The sequence below is a fragment of the Cricetulus griseus genome, chromosome 6, assembly GCF_003668045.3.
Source record: "Cricetulus griseus strain 17A/GY chromosome 6, alternate assembly CriGri-PICRH-1.0, whole genome shotgun sequence".
Classification (NCBI taxonomy): Eukaryota; Metazoa; Chordata; class Mammalia; order Rodentia; family Cricetidae; genus Cricetulus; species Cricetulus griseus.
Genome location: NC_048599.1, coordinates 115,695,358 through 115,713,474, shown reverse-complemented (window position 1 = coordinate 115,713,474; position 18,117 = coordinate 115,695,358). Strand labels below are relative to the sequence as shown.

The window sequence follows — 18,117 nt, the reverse complement described above, 5'->3', positions numbered from 1 at the left end:
TGGGAGTGGGGGTGGGAGGAGTGTGGGATTAAGTCAGTTTTGTGATTTCTCAGGGTCATTGTGGTGCTATACACTAATGACTGAAACTTTCTCAGACACCAAGCACCAGAGCTTGTATGTACATGAAGCCTCTTCGAACAGCCCAGGCATTGTGCACTTCTCACATGCTCCAAGGGGCTGCCAGTAAAGGAGGCTTTCCGAGCATCGAGCATCGAGCATCGTGTGGAATAGCAGAGAGTTTGGAGATGCCCACAGTGCTACCCAGATTGCCAGCTGTAGCAGCTGGTTTTGAGAAGCAAGAAACAGTTCACACTTGGAGAATTTTAAATTACAAATGAATTAATTTGTAACAAACTGAAGTCCAGTGCAGAATATCTGGAATCACAGGCAGGACATTGAAAAGTCACTCAGGTAGTCTATAAGGGAAGAAAAGCCAATATCATCAAATACAAAGACAACCACTAAGGAAGACAAAAGCTGCTACTACATTACAAACTTTTTTACATTCCATAAGCCTGTATAAATATTATTAAGTGTTCAAGTCCTCAATTAAACAGCCTTTCTTTTTAATTGCCTTGAGTAATTCAGGTATCAATCACCGTATCTCTAAGCCTCCATATGTGCCCCACCAGTGATTTCATTACACTTCAGTCTTCGCTAACACTGTCACTAGAAATGAAAAATGGTGAAGGACACAGATCTTTGAACAGATTGAGTTTGAGATGACTTACGATGCCTTTAATTGTGAGTCACAGGAAATCAAAAGTCTATGGAGATTAGAAAACCCAAACCTAAGGCAAATTTTTTGGCAAAAAAGCTTAATAAGATTTTAAAAATAGGTGGGTGGTTTCCTATCTGGGCCCCATTGGTACCTGCTTGTCTACTGTGTGCGCCAAGTTCCCCATTTCCTGGAGCTGCATTTTATTATAGTGATTTACTAATTTGTCTTGTGTTGCCTTGTAGATTGGGGGTAGATTGATAGCCAGAATCTTATCTCTATTATTTTAAATAATACCTAATTGATAGTGTCACATGTAAAGTAGATCTGAAATGTAAATAAGTGATATTTTCGGGGAAAAAAAATCAGCACATAAAATGTTAATTTTTAATCTTTTGATATTTAAAATATGTAAATTATAGTTTACTTCTCTGCTGTCCTCGTGGGTGTATCAGCTTGTCACACTTCAGTGTCTGACAGTGGCTTAATCAGCAACCCTTTCTTTCTCAGCATCTCACATTGTCAAGGAGGTTGCTCTGCAGGTCTTGGCTAGCTCGGCTCAACAGGCAGCTGCAGTCAGCCATTGAATTGGTCAAGTCATGATGGTCTGAGGTGGATTGTCTTTCATGTCTGTCTTTATGGCTGGGATGACTGGGATGGCTCCTTCCATGGCATCAGAGCTTCCTCACAGCACAGTGACTGAACAGTTCCAAGAGAAGCAGCTAGTAGGCCTCCTCAGTTGTAGTCTCTGATACTTCAATAAGGTCCCATTTGTGCTTGTGGTCAGAGCAAGCCACGGACAAGCCCCTGATGTAGAGGGCTTGCTCATATAGTCGGACTGTTATCGCCCAAATAATGACCGGACACTTCTTATTAATTATGAAAGCTTGACCTTAGCTTAGGCTTGTTGCCAATTAGCTCTTAAAACTTAATAATGTAGCTTGTTACCTCTGTTCAGTACCATACAGCTTCTGCCTTGTCTGACTGATGAATCCCCCACCTGAGATTCTTTTCCAGAGTTCCTGTCTCTCCCTGGAAGTCCTGCCTATCCTCTTCCTGCCTAGCAATTGGCCGGTTAGCTCTTTATTAAGCCAATCAGAAGGTGCCTTAGGTGGCTGAGGTTAAACAGAGACAATCTTCACACAGTATGCAGAAAGATTATCCCAACAACTCACCCAACAAGTCCCTGATGCAGAGAGTGGAGCGAAGGTTGCCTCTCCTTAGAGGCTCATCCAACTCTCACTCTTTCCCCAAGTAAGGACATTGGTACACTTTATTCTTGTCACCTTATCACGCCTTTCACATTGCTATCACAGAGAAGTTGGGTTTCCTGAGATTTGGTTTTCCTTAATTATGTATTGCTCAGTACTATTTCTTTTATACTGAGTTTTCCTCCATTGTATTTGTGATTTGGTTGAAGAATTCCCTTAAAAGATTCTGAGTTCTGGTGTTTCCTAAAGGGCCTTTATTTTATCAGAGTATGGTGGTGCACATCTGTAATCTTAGTACTCAGGAAGCCAAGGCAGGAAGATTTCGAGTTCAACATCACATTTGAACAAACTTGAGTTTGAAGACAGCCTGTATTACATAGTGAGGCCCTACCTAAAACACAAAAAGCAAGCAAAAGAAAGCCCCTTTGTTGCCTTCATGATATCTAGTAGCATTTGTAAGCTTTTGTTGTATTTTCTATAATTGAGAACAAGTTTGTTACCAAATGATCTCATTTCCTTCTTTTTTCTTTTATTCTTTTTCCCCTCTGAAATAACATTTTGATTCTTTACGGAATCCAGGAATTTTGTGATCTCATCATGGAAACCTCTCAGATATTATTTTGCTCTTCATTCTTTCAACCAGATTTACTTCCTTTTAACCTGTAGCTTTATTTCCTTCAATGTTTGTGGCTTCTCCTTGACACACAGCTCTTAGTATGAACACTTAGTATTAGTGCCATGTGCCCTTTACTGTCTTCTTTTTAGGGACATTGCTCTTCCTGGGCCCCAGCAGCTGAGGCTTCCGTCTACTTTTGTGTACGGAAGCTGCTTGGGCACTTTCTACAGTAGCTGTCCACCTGAATGAACTTTCCTCCTGGTCCTCCGAGCTCTGCTGCTAGAGACAGCTGTCTGTCAGACTCCAAGTTTTCACCACTCACTTCCACCAGATGCCCAGCCTGCCTCTGCTGTGGCAGGGTTTCCTCTGGTTGCTTTACCATGGATCTGAACCTCTTATCTTTCCGAAATTTTGGCACACTGATGGCATTTTTGAAATTTCTAGACTGAGTAGGGTTTTGTTTTGTTTTGTTTTGTTTTGTTTTATCGTAAAAGAGAAAAAATGCCTCTTTGATATCTGATGGAGCTGTGAGCTAGAGAAGAGGGTAATGTGTGTTCATCTTACCCCTTAGGCCACCCATTCATTCCCTCTAGAATTCCAACCATACTCTTGATCTGTGATTACATTATCATGTGTATGTGTACATTAAATTCCAGGCATCATCCTGGACTATTATGGCTCCCTTTCCTCTCTTTTTCCCCTCCATATGGCATCTGTAGACTACAATTGCCTTGAGTCCTTAAAAACAAACCCCCTGGGCCTGGAGTGCCTTCCAAAGGAAATATCCTTTCTTTCCTTCTTTGCTCTTCATGAGAAGTAAGATATTTTGGAGAAGAGTTGAAAGTAGCTAAGTGTGATCCATGTTTATCAAGACGACATTCCTATTTGTTATGAATAGTTGTACAGTATTGTTCTGTTACAGGTGCTTGGTCAGCTGGTGGCCCCATCCCCACTGGACACAGTGTGTATAGCCAGATGCGTGTGAGCATTAACTGTGTTTCATTTCAGAAATTACTCATTATTGAATAGTGCAGGGAACTTAGGTCTCTTTATTATTATTATTATTATTATTATTATTATTATTATTATTATTTTGCTTTTTGGAGGCAGGATTTCTCTGTATTGCTTTGGAGGTTGTCCAGGAACTAGCTCTTGTAGACCAGGCTGGCCGCAAACTCACAGCGCTCTGCCTCCCGAGCGCTGGGGTGTGTGCCACCAACGCCCTCTCTTTTACTATTTAAAAGAGTTAAAAAAAAAAATAGATACACGTAGCTATAATCTGGGAAGTGTTTCTGTGTTGCTTATAAATTTGCAATTATTAAGTGTTTCAATTTAGGGTCTTACCTAGTATCATAGGCTCAATCCTGTTAGTCTTCTCTCTCTCTCTTCTTTCTCTCTCTCTCTCTCTCTCTCTCTCTCTCTCTCTCTCTCTCTCTCTCTGTATGTGTGTGTGTGTGTGTGTGTGAGTGTGTGTGAGTGTGTGTGTTTACGTGTATGCAGGTAAAAATGTGTGTGCATGCACATGTTGGAAGCCTGAAGTTGCTGTCAAGAATCTTCCTCGGTCGTTCTTCTACTAGCCCCTGTACTATTCAATACATTATACTTCGAGGCAATATCTGTCAATAAATCCAGAAATCTCGCTGCTAGTTAAGCTAGTCTGGCTAACCTGACTAGTTTTCTTGCTTATGGAATACTTCCCTCTGTGCCTTCCAAGGTTAGAGTTACAGGTGGACTATCTTGCTCACCTGCCATTTACATGGGTTTTGTAAATTCTTCGTATTTACACAGCACATACTTTTAACTGCTGAGCCTTTCCCCAGCCCCAATCTGATAGTCTTTAACCTTTTCCATTTAATTTTTTTTAAAGGCCACAGAAGAGTGAATAGGGAAAAAATACAATTAAAAGAATAGTTAAAAGCCAGTGCATCCCACATGATTATTTCTCCAGTCAGGCCACTAGTGCAAAGCACAGACCCACGTGAAATTTCACTCCCTTCATCCACATAGAGACAGCTGCTGCTCTGATATTCTTGGTGGGTTTTTTTTTTTTTGTTGTTGTTGTTGTTGTTGTTGTTTGCTATTTATGAATGCATGTGACTATATTCTCTAAGTAATATGGTTTTCTTTTACTTGTTTTAAACTTCGCAGAAATTGATTTCCACTGTATATTCTTTTGCAACTTTGCTTTCATTGAGCATTATAATTGGGAGGATATTTTTGTTTTATAGAGCTGTGATTTATTTTGGGTTAGGTTGAAATATATCACATGAGTATACTGTGATGTTTTTATTTATCCTACTGATTCTGTTCACTATTGGCAATTTATGACTTTTGACAAGTACTAGAATGTCCAGGTACTTGGGGGGCAAGAGAGTCTCTACCTAATTGAGAATGGGATTATTGAAGTATGGGATGTCTGTGTAGGCAGTTCTATTAAATAATGCTTACCTGTATTGCAAAATAGTAAGTCCTCTTACATATTTAACAACAGCACATAGTTACCTCCCCACATCCTTGCCAAACTTTGAAGTTAAGTGTTTTGATCTTATGGTAGTTGTGTATTGATAGCTCCTTGCATTATTAATTTGCATTTTCCAGTTACTAATAGAATTGAGAGTTTCACTGTCAAGCCATCTAAATATCATCTCTTTGCAAGGCCTCATTGAAGTCTTTTACTTAAATGCCTAGCAGTGATCTTCTGATCATAAAAGTCATAAATCAAAACACTTAAGTGTGCATAGATTATTCTCTAGGATTACTCTACGACTTGGCATATAGCTCCCTGCTATACAGTTTTTTGCCAAAAAGTATGTATTTTTGGATGAACTGGGTGATTGTGGATTATTATTATGTCCCTTTAATCCTCCTAAAACATTGGAGGTTTTAGTACTGCTTCTATTTCCAGAATATTTTAAAATTGTAACTGAGTAGTTAGTTATCTAGTACTTTAGATTCCATCATAGGGCCTGAAGTTGCTCACCTCAGTAGACACATTCTCATTTTCCTAGGGCTGTGCTTGCTTCTGCAATGTTATCCTAGTTTTATTATAAACAGAGCAAAAGAAACTTGTCTTTACTACATAATATTACTATTTTTTCTTTTATTCTATAATTTTTTCACCTTCGTCCTTAAATATTTTCATCAGCCTGTGCCATTAGTGTCTTTACTTATTTGAATCAGATTTTCATGTTCACATGTTTTTTTAACTTAAATTCTCTTAATTTTTTACTTAAATAGCACTATTTTGTCTTAAAAACGTTCACATAAATGTATTGTGCTTCTCTTCAACATGTTTTCCTGAATGTTCTAAATGAAGTCAGGAAATACAGCTTATATTCCACATTACCATTTCAAAAAGGAAGGGAAAATATACAGAGTCCAGCTTTTTACTGCTTTGTTAAAAAAAAAAAAAGAATGCTTTGGATATTTGACTAAGAGTTGTCAGGGAGGCAATTAGAAGGGAATAAATATGAAAATCTAGTATTGAACTGATGTCGCATCTTATAAATTTAGCAGAGATGATTTATGCATTAATATCTGATAAAGGTAATTATGTGTATTGGGTCATAAATTGCCTATATATCTTATTTATAAACTACAAAGAATGCCTTGACCTATCACACACACAGTGTATAAGACCTGTCAGTTCGGAAAAAAAAAAAAATGATTGCCCACTAACTGGTTGGAATTCAGTCGTGCACACACATGTAATACTGAACCATTAGTTTCCCAGTAAAACTTCTTTGTCTTTGCTAACTCTTACCTTGAAAACCCAGAATTACTCAGCTGTTCCCCCTCCCCCCCAAAAATGTTTTAGGCAGCTCAAAAGAGTAGAGTCTAACAGTGTAGCTTGCAAGGCACACATGGCAGTGCATACCCATAATCCCGAACTTGAAGGCACAGGCAGGAAGAGCACTGGATTCAGGAAGCTAATTCCGACACATAAAGAAGCTTCCTGGTCTCCAGCATCTCTCGGAAGGGACAATGCGGTATAGTTGACAGTGCCTGGTGATTCATAAGGGACTTCCTAACAACAGGGAACATAGAAGTCGTTCTAGTGCCAGTTTCAGTTTTTTGCTTCTACTGCAACACTTCCAGCCATCATCCTTGCCCAGTTACCCATATTGGGCTCAGCACCTCTCATGGTGGGTTAGTACCACTTTCAGGGTGTGATACTTTGCACATTCGAACCACACTTCCAAAAGGAAAGATCTTTCTGAGTTTCCCCATGTCTTCAAATATTAATTCATAGCAGTATAACCATTATTCAAATTTGATTCCATGTGTAAAAATAGAATATAGATTCATACACTTTTGTTACAAAGCCATTTTTAGTTTAGTTCCCAGGATTGTCACATGTAGAGCTTAGCCTTGTTTGTCCATAACAGTCCTGCACAAGGGTCAGAAGATCTACTTGTTGCACAGGCCTTAGCTTGGGGTCAACATTTTTCCTCCCTTTCCTTGTTCCACTGAGAGTCAGTTTTGTATCTTCTATGAAGTTTTGAGTTCATAAGGAACAAAACTAGTGTCATTCATCACATCACTTCCTGTGCCTGTAAGTAATGGCAGAATCCTTTTTGTACGCCACTCACCATTTCCTGAATGGATTTACCCTTCATTCCTGTGGATGTGTTACCAATAACTGGAAGTAGATATGCCCCCTAAAGTAAGTGTGTGTGTGTGTGTGTGTGTGTGTGTGTGTGTGTGTGTGTGTGTGTGTGTGTGTGTTCCATCAGACACCTCTACAGTCTTCCTAAATTCCTAATCGATGTAGATCACCTTAGCCTTTTGGTCTATGCACCACTCTTGAACTTAAATAAAGTATCTGCACCTCCATGAAGCATGTTGCTGAGCTGACTTTCATACAGTACCTTATCCTGCTGTTTTTATCTAGTTAGAGGCAGCTCATTAATGCACTTGTTATTTGGCAAATTCAATATTCATCTTAGTTATTGAAGATTTTAAACATGCTCTGCATATTATTTGTGTCATTGGTGAAGGTTTTGGGTTGGATTGGGTCAAGTTCAGAACTTTGACATTACATTAGAATCCTGTATAGATTGATAAATTTCATTCAGGTATTTATAGATTGTTCAAGTCAGCAGTTACCCTTAGTTCAGCCCCATTTCTATGTTAATTATAGTATATCATAGGGGACTTTTAACATTGTGCATGCCTCACTAGAATTTAGACACACTTCGTTTCCATGGTTACACTGCCAAGGAAGGAAATTAGACAAGCTTAACCTGACTTCTTTTGATGAACCTCTTAGTTCTCACAAGTCACTGTTGGAGAACATTCTTTGAAGAATCCCCCCCAACACTCTCTCTAATCTCTAATGTGAGGAACCTACCTTCTCATTTCTAAAAATTGTAGGCATGGCATTTCCTTCTTCCATTTTCCTGGCACAACTTCCATTCCCCATGGTTCTTTGGAAAGCCCCTGAAATGATTCAGTGTTCTCAGGCCTGCAGTATCATCACTCAGACCTGGCAAGTTGTGCTGAGGAAGACATAGCTTACTCTCTCACTGTCTTTTAGCTGTGCATGTTCATTGTTTTGTTTTTTTTTCCCCAACCGATGGAAAGAGTTATTAGCATTTTTTGACCCTAGTCTTTATAAATATTCATCTCTGGATTTGGCAAAAACAGGTGTCAGCTTTTGTCTTTAGCTTCACTCAGCTTTATTTTCAACTCTATATATTATAAGAATGATTATAACAATGATTATAAGAATGATAAAAAAATGGACAAGAAACCTTACTAAGTGTGAGATTTCCTTTTGGGTAATAGTCCTTGTCATAGAGAGAAGACTAAGTGTCTCCACTCTCCACCCAATAGCTGTTCATGTTCATTTACATTGTTTCCTGGTTATTGAGGAATCAAAATAAAATGGCCTTGCCAAGAAAGCTCTTGTAGCATTGTAGTAGTTTCCTTCATGAACACGCTCTTTGAACCTCTATTGACTTCAGTATTGTGTCATCATTTGCCTTCTCTGATTCATAATTTGCTGCATCAGTGAGATGATGAGGCATAACTGCCTCCCACCTACAATCCCTTTCCACCCTGCATAGCATATGAGTGAGTTCAGAGTTGTACTCTGAAGATGCTCATCACGTTTCAGTAAGCCTGGGTCGTTACGATCACCAAAATAAACATTATAAAATAAAGTTCAATACACTCTCAGGGATACAGTAATGTAATTTGGTATCTTCCTTTAAATCCAGTGTGTACTGTGTGTAATAGAATGAATTCTTTGCTTTTTTCTAAACTCTTCTCTTGCTGACTTTTTAAAATCTTTTCCTTCTGACACATTGGTTGTTTCATATTATACTCTTGACATTTAAAATTTTTGGGTTTGGACATTATTTGTTTCACTGTTGCATAGTAACATTTTTGTTCTTCACAACCATCTGTTAATTTTAAGGTGTATGATTTTTTCCCCTCCTCAGTGGCCAGAATGCTTTCATTTCTCTACTTTGCTTGACTGCTACCCTAAGCTGTCTGTGTGATATTTTTTTCTTCAATAGACCTGGTGATGTTATTTTTGATAAGCACTTGGTAAAAAATAGAATTCTATCCAGCTAGTGTTTTGAATGTGCTTTACATCTCAATAAACACATTATAAAAGGTAAAGATTGCCATAAAGTCATTGAATTGTATTGTAAGAAATTAGCATGTCCATTTTTATCACTGAAGAATGTGGGGCTTGACTAGTGGTGCTTTGCCTCTGTGTTCCCGGGTTTTCATCTTAGACTCATTTGATCCAAGAACTAAGTTCCCCCCCCACCAGTCCTATGGGAGCAGATCATTTTGTAGATTAGGGTCAACCTGACGCTTATGTACTGTGAAACAAAGGGCTCACCTGCTAGAGCAGGCATAAGAAAGCCTCAGGAGTGTGGTTTCATCTTGGGAGGAGGCATGAATACGCCTATGAGATGCAGTGTTAATTTTCCTGTGCCTAAGAATGCAACAGCCATCAGCTGAAACCCAGAAGCCAGACCCCTCTCTGCTAACCCAGAGGTCAGGATGGTTAATTCTATGTAGCATTGGTCTTGTCTTGTGGTGTGATATAGCATTCTTTCAAGTAGACATATAAATAAGTTACTAGAGCATTTGCAGATTTAATATGGCATCTTTTCTTTCCTGCTATTTTTTAAACTTGTAGAATGTCTGTAAGAGGTCAGCAAGTCTTCTGGTAAACATGGTAGAGTTGTCTTAGGAGAGGCATTGCATTTCGTGCTAAGAACCTACTCTGTCACAGGCCTTGGGCTCTGACATCTCCCAAGTTCTTGTCTCTTTGAGAGGTAAGATTATGTAAATGAAACCAAGTCATGAGAACCCCACCTAGGGTGTCCTCATTATAAGTTGTTAAGGCATAATGTTTGTTTTCAATGCCATAGCATTTTATTTGTTAACTTTCAAGCTTTTCTTGAGTTTCAAATTCTTTTCATAAACCTATTGTCTAAGCTTCTACAATTGATTAAGTATTTTTCTGTCAATTCATGTTTGTAGATGTCTTTTGTGTACATTTTTCCTAGAAAATTGAGTCATTTAAAAAGTCCTCCTCCAGCCCTTTTTTTTATATGATGATGTTAGATATTATCAAGTATTTGTTATTTTGTTATTAGAGTTGTGGTCATTCTGTAGAAGACCACTGTAATTCTTAGGAACCATCTATATATAGTGATCATAAGCAAATCCCAGCCCCCTGAGGCACTCAGGAAGCAGTGTTAACCCTTTGCCTGCTTGATTGCAGGAGGAATGCCCGCCCCTGAACAGGCCTCACTGGTGGAGGAGGGGCAACCACAGACCCACCAGGAAGCTGTCTCTACTGGCCCAGGCATGGAACCCGAGACCACAGCCACCACTATTCTAGCTTCCGTGAAGGAACAGGTACACCCTTTCATTCAAATTTGCAATGACATTTCTTCAATGCCTTTAAAAATTAATCTTTGGATGTGTTTTCAATTTGTCTAACGTCCTTGATGCCTTCACGTTTTCTAATTATAAGGTGTTTACATCCCTGAGTACATTGGGATGACTGGCATGTAGAGCTGCTCCAGCTGCCAGTCAGAATCGGAACATGCAGGATACTTGTGCGTCTGCAAGTAAGGACAACCTTGATGGTGATCGGTGTCTGTCTCCCACATTGCAGAGTGTGTGCATGCGCGCAGAGCTGTGTACGGCGTCTTTCACAATGCTGACTGTCCATCAGGACTCTGGCCTGTGCTGTCTAGATACTCTGAGCATTTTAATATAGGTACTAGGATTGTCTCTGTGGTTTGGGGGGGGGTAAAAGTTGTATATGTTTGTTTGTCTAAATCCAAGTAATTCATTTTGTGAGCTAATGTTCTAAAATTTGTCACATGTGCATACTTGCTTCCATCTCGTGTCTATGTTAATTTTTAAGGCACTAATGCTTTGTCCTTTAAACCCAAGTGACCTTCTAAGTTAGGTCTTATCTGTAGTGCTTAGAGAAACTGGGGCTCTCAGATTTAATTTTTAATATTTGAAGGCTTAATAAGGTACATGCAGATGTATCCTCTAGGAATAGTTTTCTGCCTGCCTCCAAAAGAATTCATGTGCCCTTCTTGAAGGTTATTCTGCTCAAATAATATATTAGTTCTTTTCAAAAAATCTTACAATTAAAATACAGGGTGTTTTTTATATCAACAGAAGCAAACTGAATTTCATAGTGTTTTCCAAACGCTGCCTCTGCAGCACACAGGACTAATGATGACAAAGAATGAGGGACCGCTAACATACCATTACTTCACCATTCGCCCTAACTAGGAACTCTGCATGGGATTACTCCTTACCTGGCATGACAGCGATGCTTTTACGAACCACAGTTTTAGAAATTATTAAAGTAAGAATGTCAAAATATCTTCCTTACTGAAATTGGGGATTTTAAAACACTATAAAAGTTCGAAGGGCTAGTGCAGCAGCGCAGTGGTAGGGTGTTTGTTTGGCATGCATGATACCCTAGATTAATTCCCATTGCTCCCAAAAATTAAGATAGGAGAAAAGTGTCATCAGGGTGTTTTTGTTTACTCTAGACTGTAAGTCCTGGGGTCATTCATTGAGGAGAAATGGCTCTTGCTGTAGCCCTGGTATCTGTCAGGGTCTGACCTAAGGAGGCATTTACACTGTTGTGATGAATCCCACGGTAAACTGATCAAAATACACAGAACTGACTTAAAACTGGAAACCACGTGCACTAAACAAAGCAGCAGAGACACTGCATTTACCTGGAAACTAGAGAGCCTGTGTGTTGAAGATAATAGGGAAAGTGCTGTGATCTATTTCATCTAGGGAATTCTGTAGTCGCATCAGCTTTCTTTAAAATTTATCTTTTGGTGATATAATGTATCTGAATGAATATTTGTGTGATGTTGCAAGTAGGTCTCCAATTTCTTGAGGTAGCAAAGGGTAGCACATGCTGTGTATTGAAAGAATAGTCATTTGTCATGCAGATAGAAGACACACTCTATCTTTGTGTCTTTTCATATCGTGAGAAGCTTGAGTTCATTAATACACATTTGTGTTTCCATACATAGTTTATTTTCAAAATTGTCAGTGCTCAGCATTCAGGATTTCAATCATTGCTTCAGAGAATCTGATCTGTCTCATGCATAAGATAGATGCCTGGTTTTAAATAGCTAACTCTATCTTCCATAAGCTTTTTCAGAACTAGGCAACATATACTTGAGTAAAAGCTTCTTGATCCTATCATGAAACATGCCCCTTCCTGTTGTCTACCCAGTGGAATAGAGCACAGGAAAACTAAATATGAATAAATAATGCTGATTGCCTTCTTATTCTAAGAATCACCTTCTTAGCTTACATGTTACATACCAGCAAAATGACTACTGCTGATAATGTTGTGCGTCAAAGAACAGTGTTCTTAGATGGGACATATAATTACTTAGAAAGCTTTGCTGCCTTGCCCTGATCCTAGATGTGGATGATGGGGCCATCCCTGCTGTTCTCCAGGAATGGGCTTAGTTTGATGGCGGCAACATCTCAGTAAGGCCCTGGTACTAGGGCATAGGAAGTTAAGTGTACTTCCAGGTTCAGTTGGGTAGATGGCTCCACCTTCTATCTTGGCTTCTCTGCCTGCTGTATCATCTTGAGGTTGTGCTTTTTTGTTTTTTGTGTTTATTTTGCCTCTTTACACCTCAGTGTCTACAATTATAGAATGGGTATAATGACAGTGATGGTATTCATGTATATAAAATGTGTACAGCAGTACTTGGTACCCAGGAAGGGCTGACACCACCACCACCACCACCACCACCACCATGTATAAAATGCTTCAAGAAGGAGCTGGTGGCTTTGCTTTTCATTTATTTAGGGACTCCATGAGCCTTCTTTTGGACACTGATATCAGCAGATTAAAACTCTGTCTGAGCATTAAATGGTATTTATGCTCTGCTAGTATCTTGTTTAACAGATGGCCTTAAGCTCATTTTCACCAGGGTAGCCTCACAAATGAAAACACTTTTGTGTGTAAATTATGAGATCTGGTCATGTAAAAGTAAATTATTAACTTGTTGATTTTATTATAATCCCAAACATTGAAAGCATCAAGGCAGTTGCTGAAAGAGTTGGAAAATGAGAGCCTCTAACACTCATGTAGACTTTTAGAGGAAAAGTCTGGATTCTTCTTCAATAACAGAGATCATAAGCCACTAAAATACCTCATATGTCCTCCTTTTGGGCAGTTCATGGCATGATAGGGCAGGAAACAGGTAAACAGCCTGTAGTGGTCTCAATAGTCACCAATCTGTTAAATACTTGGAATTGACTTCCAATAGTAACAAAAACAGAGACCCTCTCTCTCAAATGGCTGTGCTTTCTCGGGTCCTTGGCAACAGGTGCCACGTGACTGCTCCCTGGCACAGGTTGGAATTTACATTCTCCTTTCATGAAATGACAGCTTTTCAACATAGATGTCAGCAAGGTCCAGGAAAAGTCCTCCCTCTGGCAGATGGGAAGAACGCGCTTTGGATCAAAGACTAGCTCCTTTATGAAGACGTGTTCTGCCGGCCTGAAATCACGTCTCTCCCAATCCCTCATGCTCTATAGCACGACCATGACTAATCTATGCTGCTTTGGGCTTACATAATTGGCTCCCTAAGGGCAGAGTAGTGTTTTATATGTGTTACAAGTTTTTCTTCCCAGCACCCCCTACTATATCAGTCTTGCAATAAATGATTGTTCAAAAAGGCACTCAGGACTGTTGGATAGCCTTATTACCAACTTGCTGTTTTGTGAAAACCATGGACCTGGTGTCAAATTCACAGAAACATGGTAAGCAAGAGTCTCATCTCCCAGACAGCTCCTTACTTAGCTGTATACATTCTTGTTCTTAGACAGTTTTAATTGTCCTGTACCCATATTGATCTAGGAATTAAATCCATCTACATAGTTGACTATACATTTTTATTCCACATCTACTGACATTGACACAGATGATACAGCTTCCATTTCCCACATGTCCAAATTAGTGGATAATTAAGCACAGATAATAAAAGGATGGGTTATGGTATTGATTTGGGGCTTCTGTTCTATGAGAAATACAAGCTAATTTCTAGAAATAACAGCAGTGAGGGCCTTGGACTTGAATCTGAATTTACAGGAAGTGTCATTTGAACCACGGCTACCAGTTGCCTATAATCAGGATCTTTTGACTGGTTCTGCTGTTTAATTCATCGCTCGATAAGAATACAAGAGTCCAAGATGACTTCCGAGTCAAGGAGGACTGTACTGTATCATGATAGTATTTAGGTCTCTGGCAACCTTTGTACTGCTGAGTCCCTAGCTTAATGTACTGTGTACAATCGGTAGATGAAGAAATATGTTCAAATATGGTGCCCTCAGTGGGCCTTGCATCCTGTGAAAACCAGACTGAAATGACAGAGTCAGCCTTGAAATAGGAATTTGGTAAGGCAATGACTACTCATTGTTCCTCTCCCTGCAGTGAGCAACAGGCTATGTGCTCAGTCTATTGGCAGAGTGCACTGTATTTTCATAACAGATAAGCTACTATCTCGTGGTTTTAGAAATATTCTTCAGAATAAAAGCCGATATGGCCAATCGTGGGTAGGATTAACTAATAAATTCCACAGTTCTATATAGGATGCAAGATTAATTTGTGTGTATGTGTTTTGACTAGATGCATTCATCTTCTGTTGTAAATTGTGTGAATGAATGAGGTCTCCATTTGAACTTGCCTCGGGGACTATACCCATAAACCACATCCTTTAATTTTTTTTTCTTTTTTTTGATGATTTAAGAAACTTGGAATCCAGATTTAAGATTGAGGTGAAATCAGATGGCACAAAATGGGATGCAAAGGGTAGCTCTGGTAAAATATGCTGAGGTGCTGTGTGCAGCTTTGCTCTGGTATGCTCCTAAGTTAGTTGCCCTGTGCAGTACTTTTGTCATTTTTGATGAGTGAGGATTACTGTGTTCTCCTTTGTCAGGCTCTCAAGGAAGATGCCATCTTTCAAGAGAACATGTTCCGGCTCTTTGTAGAAATTACAAGTAGACCTTCATCACACCCATATTTATTTAAGTGGTAGTTAAATATCAAAGAATGAAATGAGGCCAGGGATCCTTAAAATGTAAAGATAAAACCAGGGAATTTGGAGCCCAAGCGTGTCCTATTGATATTACTTCATTTTTACATGGCAATCTTAGCTTCACTAATTGCACACCCTTCCTGTATGGCAGAGTGCCCAGAACTCAACAGACTCTAGTGCAATTATTTACTTTATTCCTCTGAAACTGAAACAACTGCACTGCTCTGCACCTGCCTCTCTTTGCAGCCTCCTTTTATGCAGCCTGAGTTGATTTACACTGAATAGTCTTCTTTGACACACTTAAGCCATATGCAGAAAACATTCTCATACCGGCTGTAAACAGGCACAGTTTATGGTTAAGCTAAAAGCACTATACTGTAAGTGCAATGCCCAGACTTTTTACTTTCCCTATTGGAACTTGCTTATTTCTCCTATTGGTAACTAATTGATCCTGGCAGTTGTGATGATTGTAACTTACATTTATTTTTCTCATGTCTGAGCTGCATCATGAAGCTCAAGGTAAGGCTGGATTTCTCTTAGTGGGGCGTGTGTGTGTGTGTGTGTGTGTGTGTGTGTGTGTGTGTGTTGTGAGCACTATCAAATTCATAGCTTTTCTTAGTATGTAGAAGTAAGGTTAAAAATGAGGTTAAATGATAGCACTCTCATGACATTATCTGGCTTATATTCAAGAATTCTGAACACTCCCTTGACTCTGTAGAGATCAGTCTGAAGTTGCATGTCAGCAATGGAAGTTGGACATTTTGTGTGTGCCATGGATGCAGATGAGAACAGTGTCTGTGAGTTAGCTAGCAGCAAGCATGCACACCCATTTTCTGGTGTCCTGCAAGTGATTGGCTGGATCCCTGGTAACATTCCCAGGTCTACCTGATCTGAGTTATACATACATGTTGAAAACTCATTTTTAGGAATGCTGACACTAGGGTTTGGGGGGCAGTGCCCTTTGACTGTAGAGATTTGTTTATGTAGAGTCCATCTAGCTGTTCACATACACAGAATGGAGTTCATAAGAAGTGTCTGAACATGCTTACTTGTAGGTGAACTAAAAAAAAAAAAAAAGGAGATCATGCACACTCTTCTAATTAGTTAAAAATATTTATCAAAAGCCTACTGGGAGAAGTTCTTTGTCAAGGAAAAGGGGGTGCTGTAAAGGAGGCCTAACCCTGTAAAGGTGATCTGTTTCATATATTCCTTTCAGAAGAATGTGCAGGCACAAAGAGTATTGTATACTTTAGTGTCGAGTAATTGACACGTGAAACCCCAGATCTATCTTATGCACTCTGGTTCCTCTTGTGTTCAAACATACAACACCCCCACCATGCCCTCACACACACACACCATGTCAGTTATTTGTGTATCTACTGCTTTAGGTATTTTAACTTTAAATTTTTAGCAATACTTTTCATTTACATTGGAAAGTAATAGAATATTTTTCCTTTGTTAATATTTAAAACTTGTCCTGACTTTTCATGCTTAAATTATAATTTTCCGTTCAGTTTGATAACCCAGTCCACAATTCCCTCTCAGAGTCAAATACATCTGGGTGATAACCTCCCTGCTGCCTGGGAACACTTTATACTACTAAATTTGCAGTTAGTGACTGCTGCATTGGTGAGATAGATGAACAGCAACATCACTCAACTCTGAATTTCATTCTCTGTGATTGGATTTGTTGTTTTGGGGGAAAAAAATCTCAGACACATCCTTTCCTTTCATGTAGAGCCCCAGAGCTGCCTCAGAGCTTTGGCAAGCATGTTTTCTGATGGTACCTGGCTACATGCTAACATGTTGGCTTTCTAGGTTGCCATTTTTGCTACTTTGCAGAAGAAATTAGTCCATATGTCTTACTTCATTTGTGTGTGTTTTATGGATATGTTGTTTTTCCAGAGTGATTAGATCTGCTTGTACCTTAGCAAAGTAATTGAGGTTATAATTATTTTGTTTCAGGCATTCCTAAGAAAAAGCATTTAAAATATAAAGGCTTTTAAAGCAGCTAAAGGATAAATCTATCTTTACTTGTAGTGTCTTTGAATTTATTCTTCAAATCTTCAGGGTTTAGGGGCTACATATAACAGGAACAACTTGTAAACAAATTGAAATGATTCACTGAAACTGGAAGACAAATGCATATTACAGTTATTTCTAATATGATCATACTTCAGTAGTCATACTTAAGATATACATATTACATTTATAAATAGGATAGTGTATTTGGTATTGGAATCTTTTGGCACTTGAAAAATAAATTTTCCTTTGATACTTACATAATAGTTTAAGTAATTTCAATATTTAAACTATTGAGCTGGTAGTTTTAAAATGTCTCTAGAATATTAATTATATATAATAATGGCTTTTATTACAGTATTTTCAGACATGTATATAATATATTCCAATCATATTCTACTCCCTAATATACTCCTGTCCCTGTCCTCTTCCCAGTAACCAACTTAAGATTGGTTGGTTCATTTGTTGAGTTTTCTTAGACAACTTCCCATAAAGCAGCATGCCATCAGTGAAGTGTTCACCATAGGACATCATCTATGGGAGCAGCACTATACCTCACCTGCCGATTTCCCTAAAGCCCTTCCTTCTTGGCCAGGGCTCCTGGCCTCTGCCCCAGCCTTCTGGTGAGCATTCGGGAGGCATTTGCTCCGACTCTCAGAGCTTGCTTGGCACTTTGGGATCATCTTCCTTCTGTGAGTGCCTTTCCTTCATGGCTGACGTGACAAACAGTTTTCATCTCCTTAAATATTGCCATAAGTTGCCTTCTTTTAAAATAAAAATCAAGTCTCTTTTCCCCCCAGGGTCTAAATTAAATTAGTCTCGCTTTCATTTTTCATTCTGGATTGTGGCTACCTCCCACGTCTCCTACTTTAAAGCTGTAACTGTTTCCCAGTGCTTTGTAACATTTCTCTTTACTTGTTCTTTAATAAGAATATTGTTTTTTTTTTAAGTATATAGAAT

General features: G+C 39.0%; 1 protein-coding gene across 17 annotated transcripts in view; it reads left to right on the top strand.

Moving 5' to 3' along the window:
- Positions 1-18,117, top strand: part of Pkp4 (plakophilin 4) — a 215,106-nt gene that overhangs the window by 56,940 nt on the left and 140,049 nt on the right. For 14 of the 17 annotated variants that reach the window (XM_035446069.1, XM_027420382.2, XM_027420390.2 and 11 more), the window contains exon 2: positions 10,302-10,438. The exons of 1 other annotated variant lie outside the window; for it this stretch is intronic. In XM_035446069.1, the coding sequence (XP_035301960.1) occupies positions 10,307-10,438 (132 nt within the window). In that variant the 5' untranslated portion in view covers positions 10,302-10,306. Of the gene's footprint in view, positions 1-10,301; positions 10,439-10,556; positions 10,654-18,117 lie in introns of those variants that run through there. 2 more of the 17 variants (XM_027420387.2, XM_035446067.1) reach the window with 2 other exon arrangements.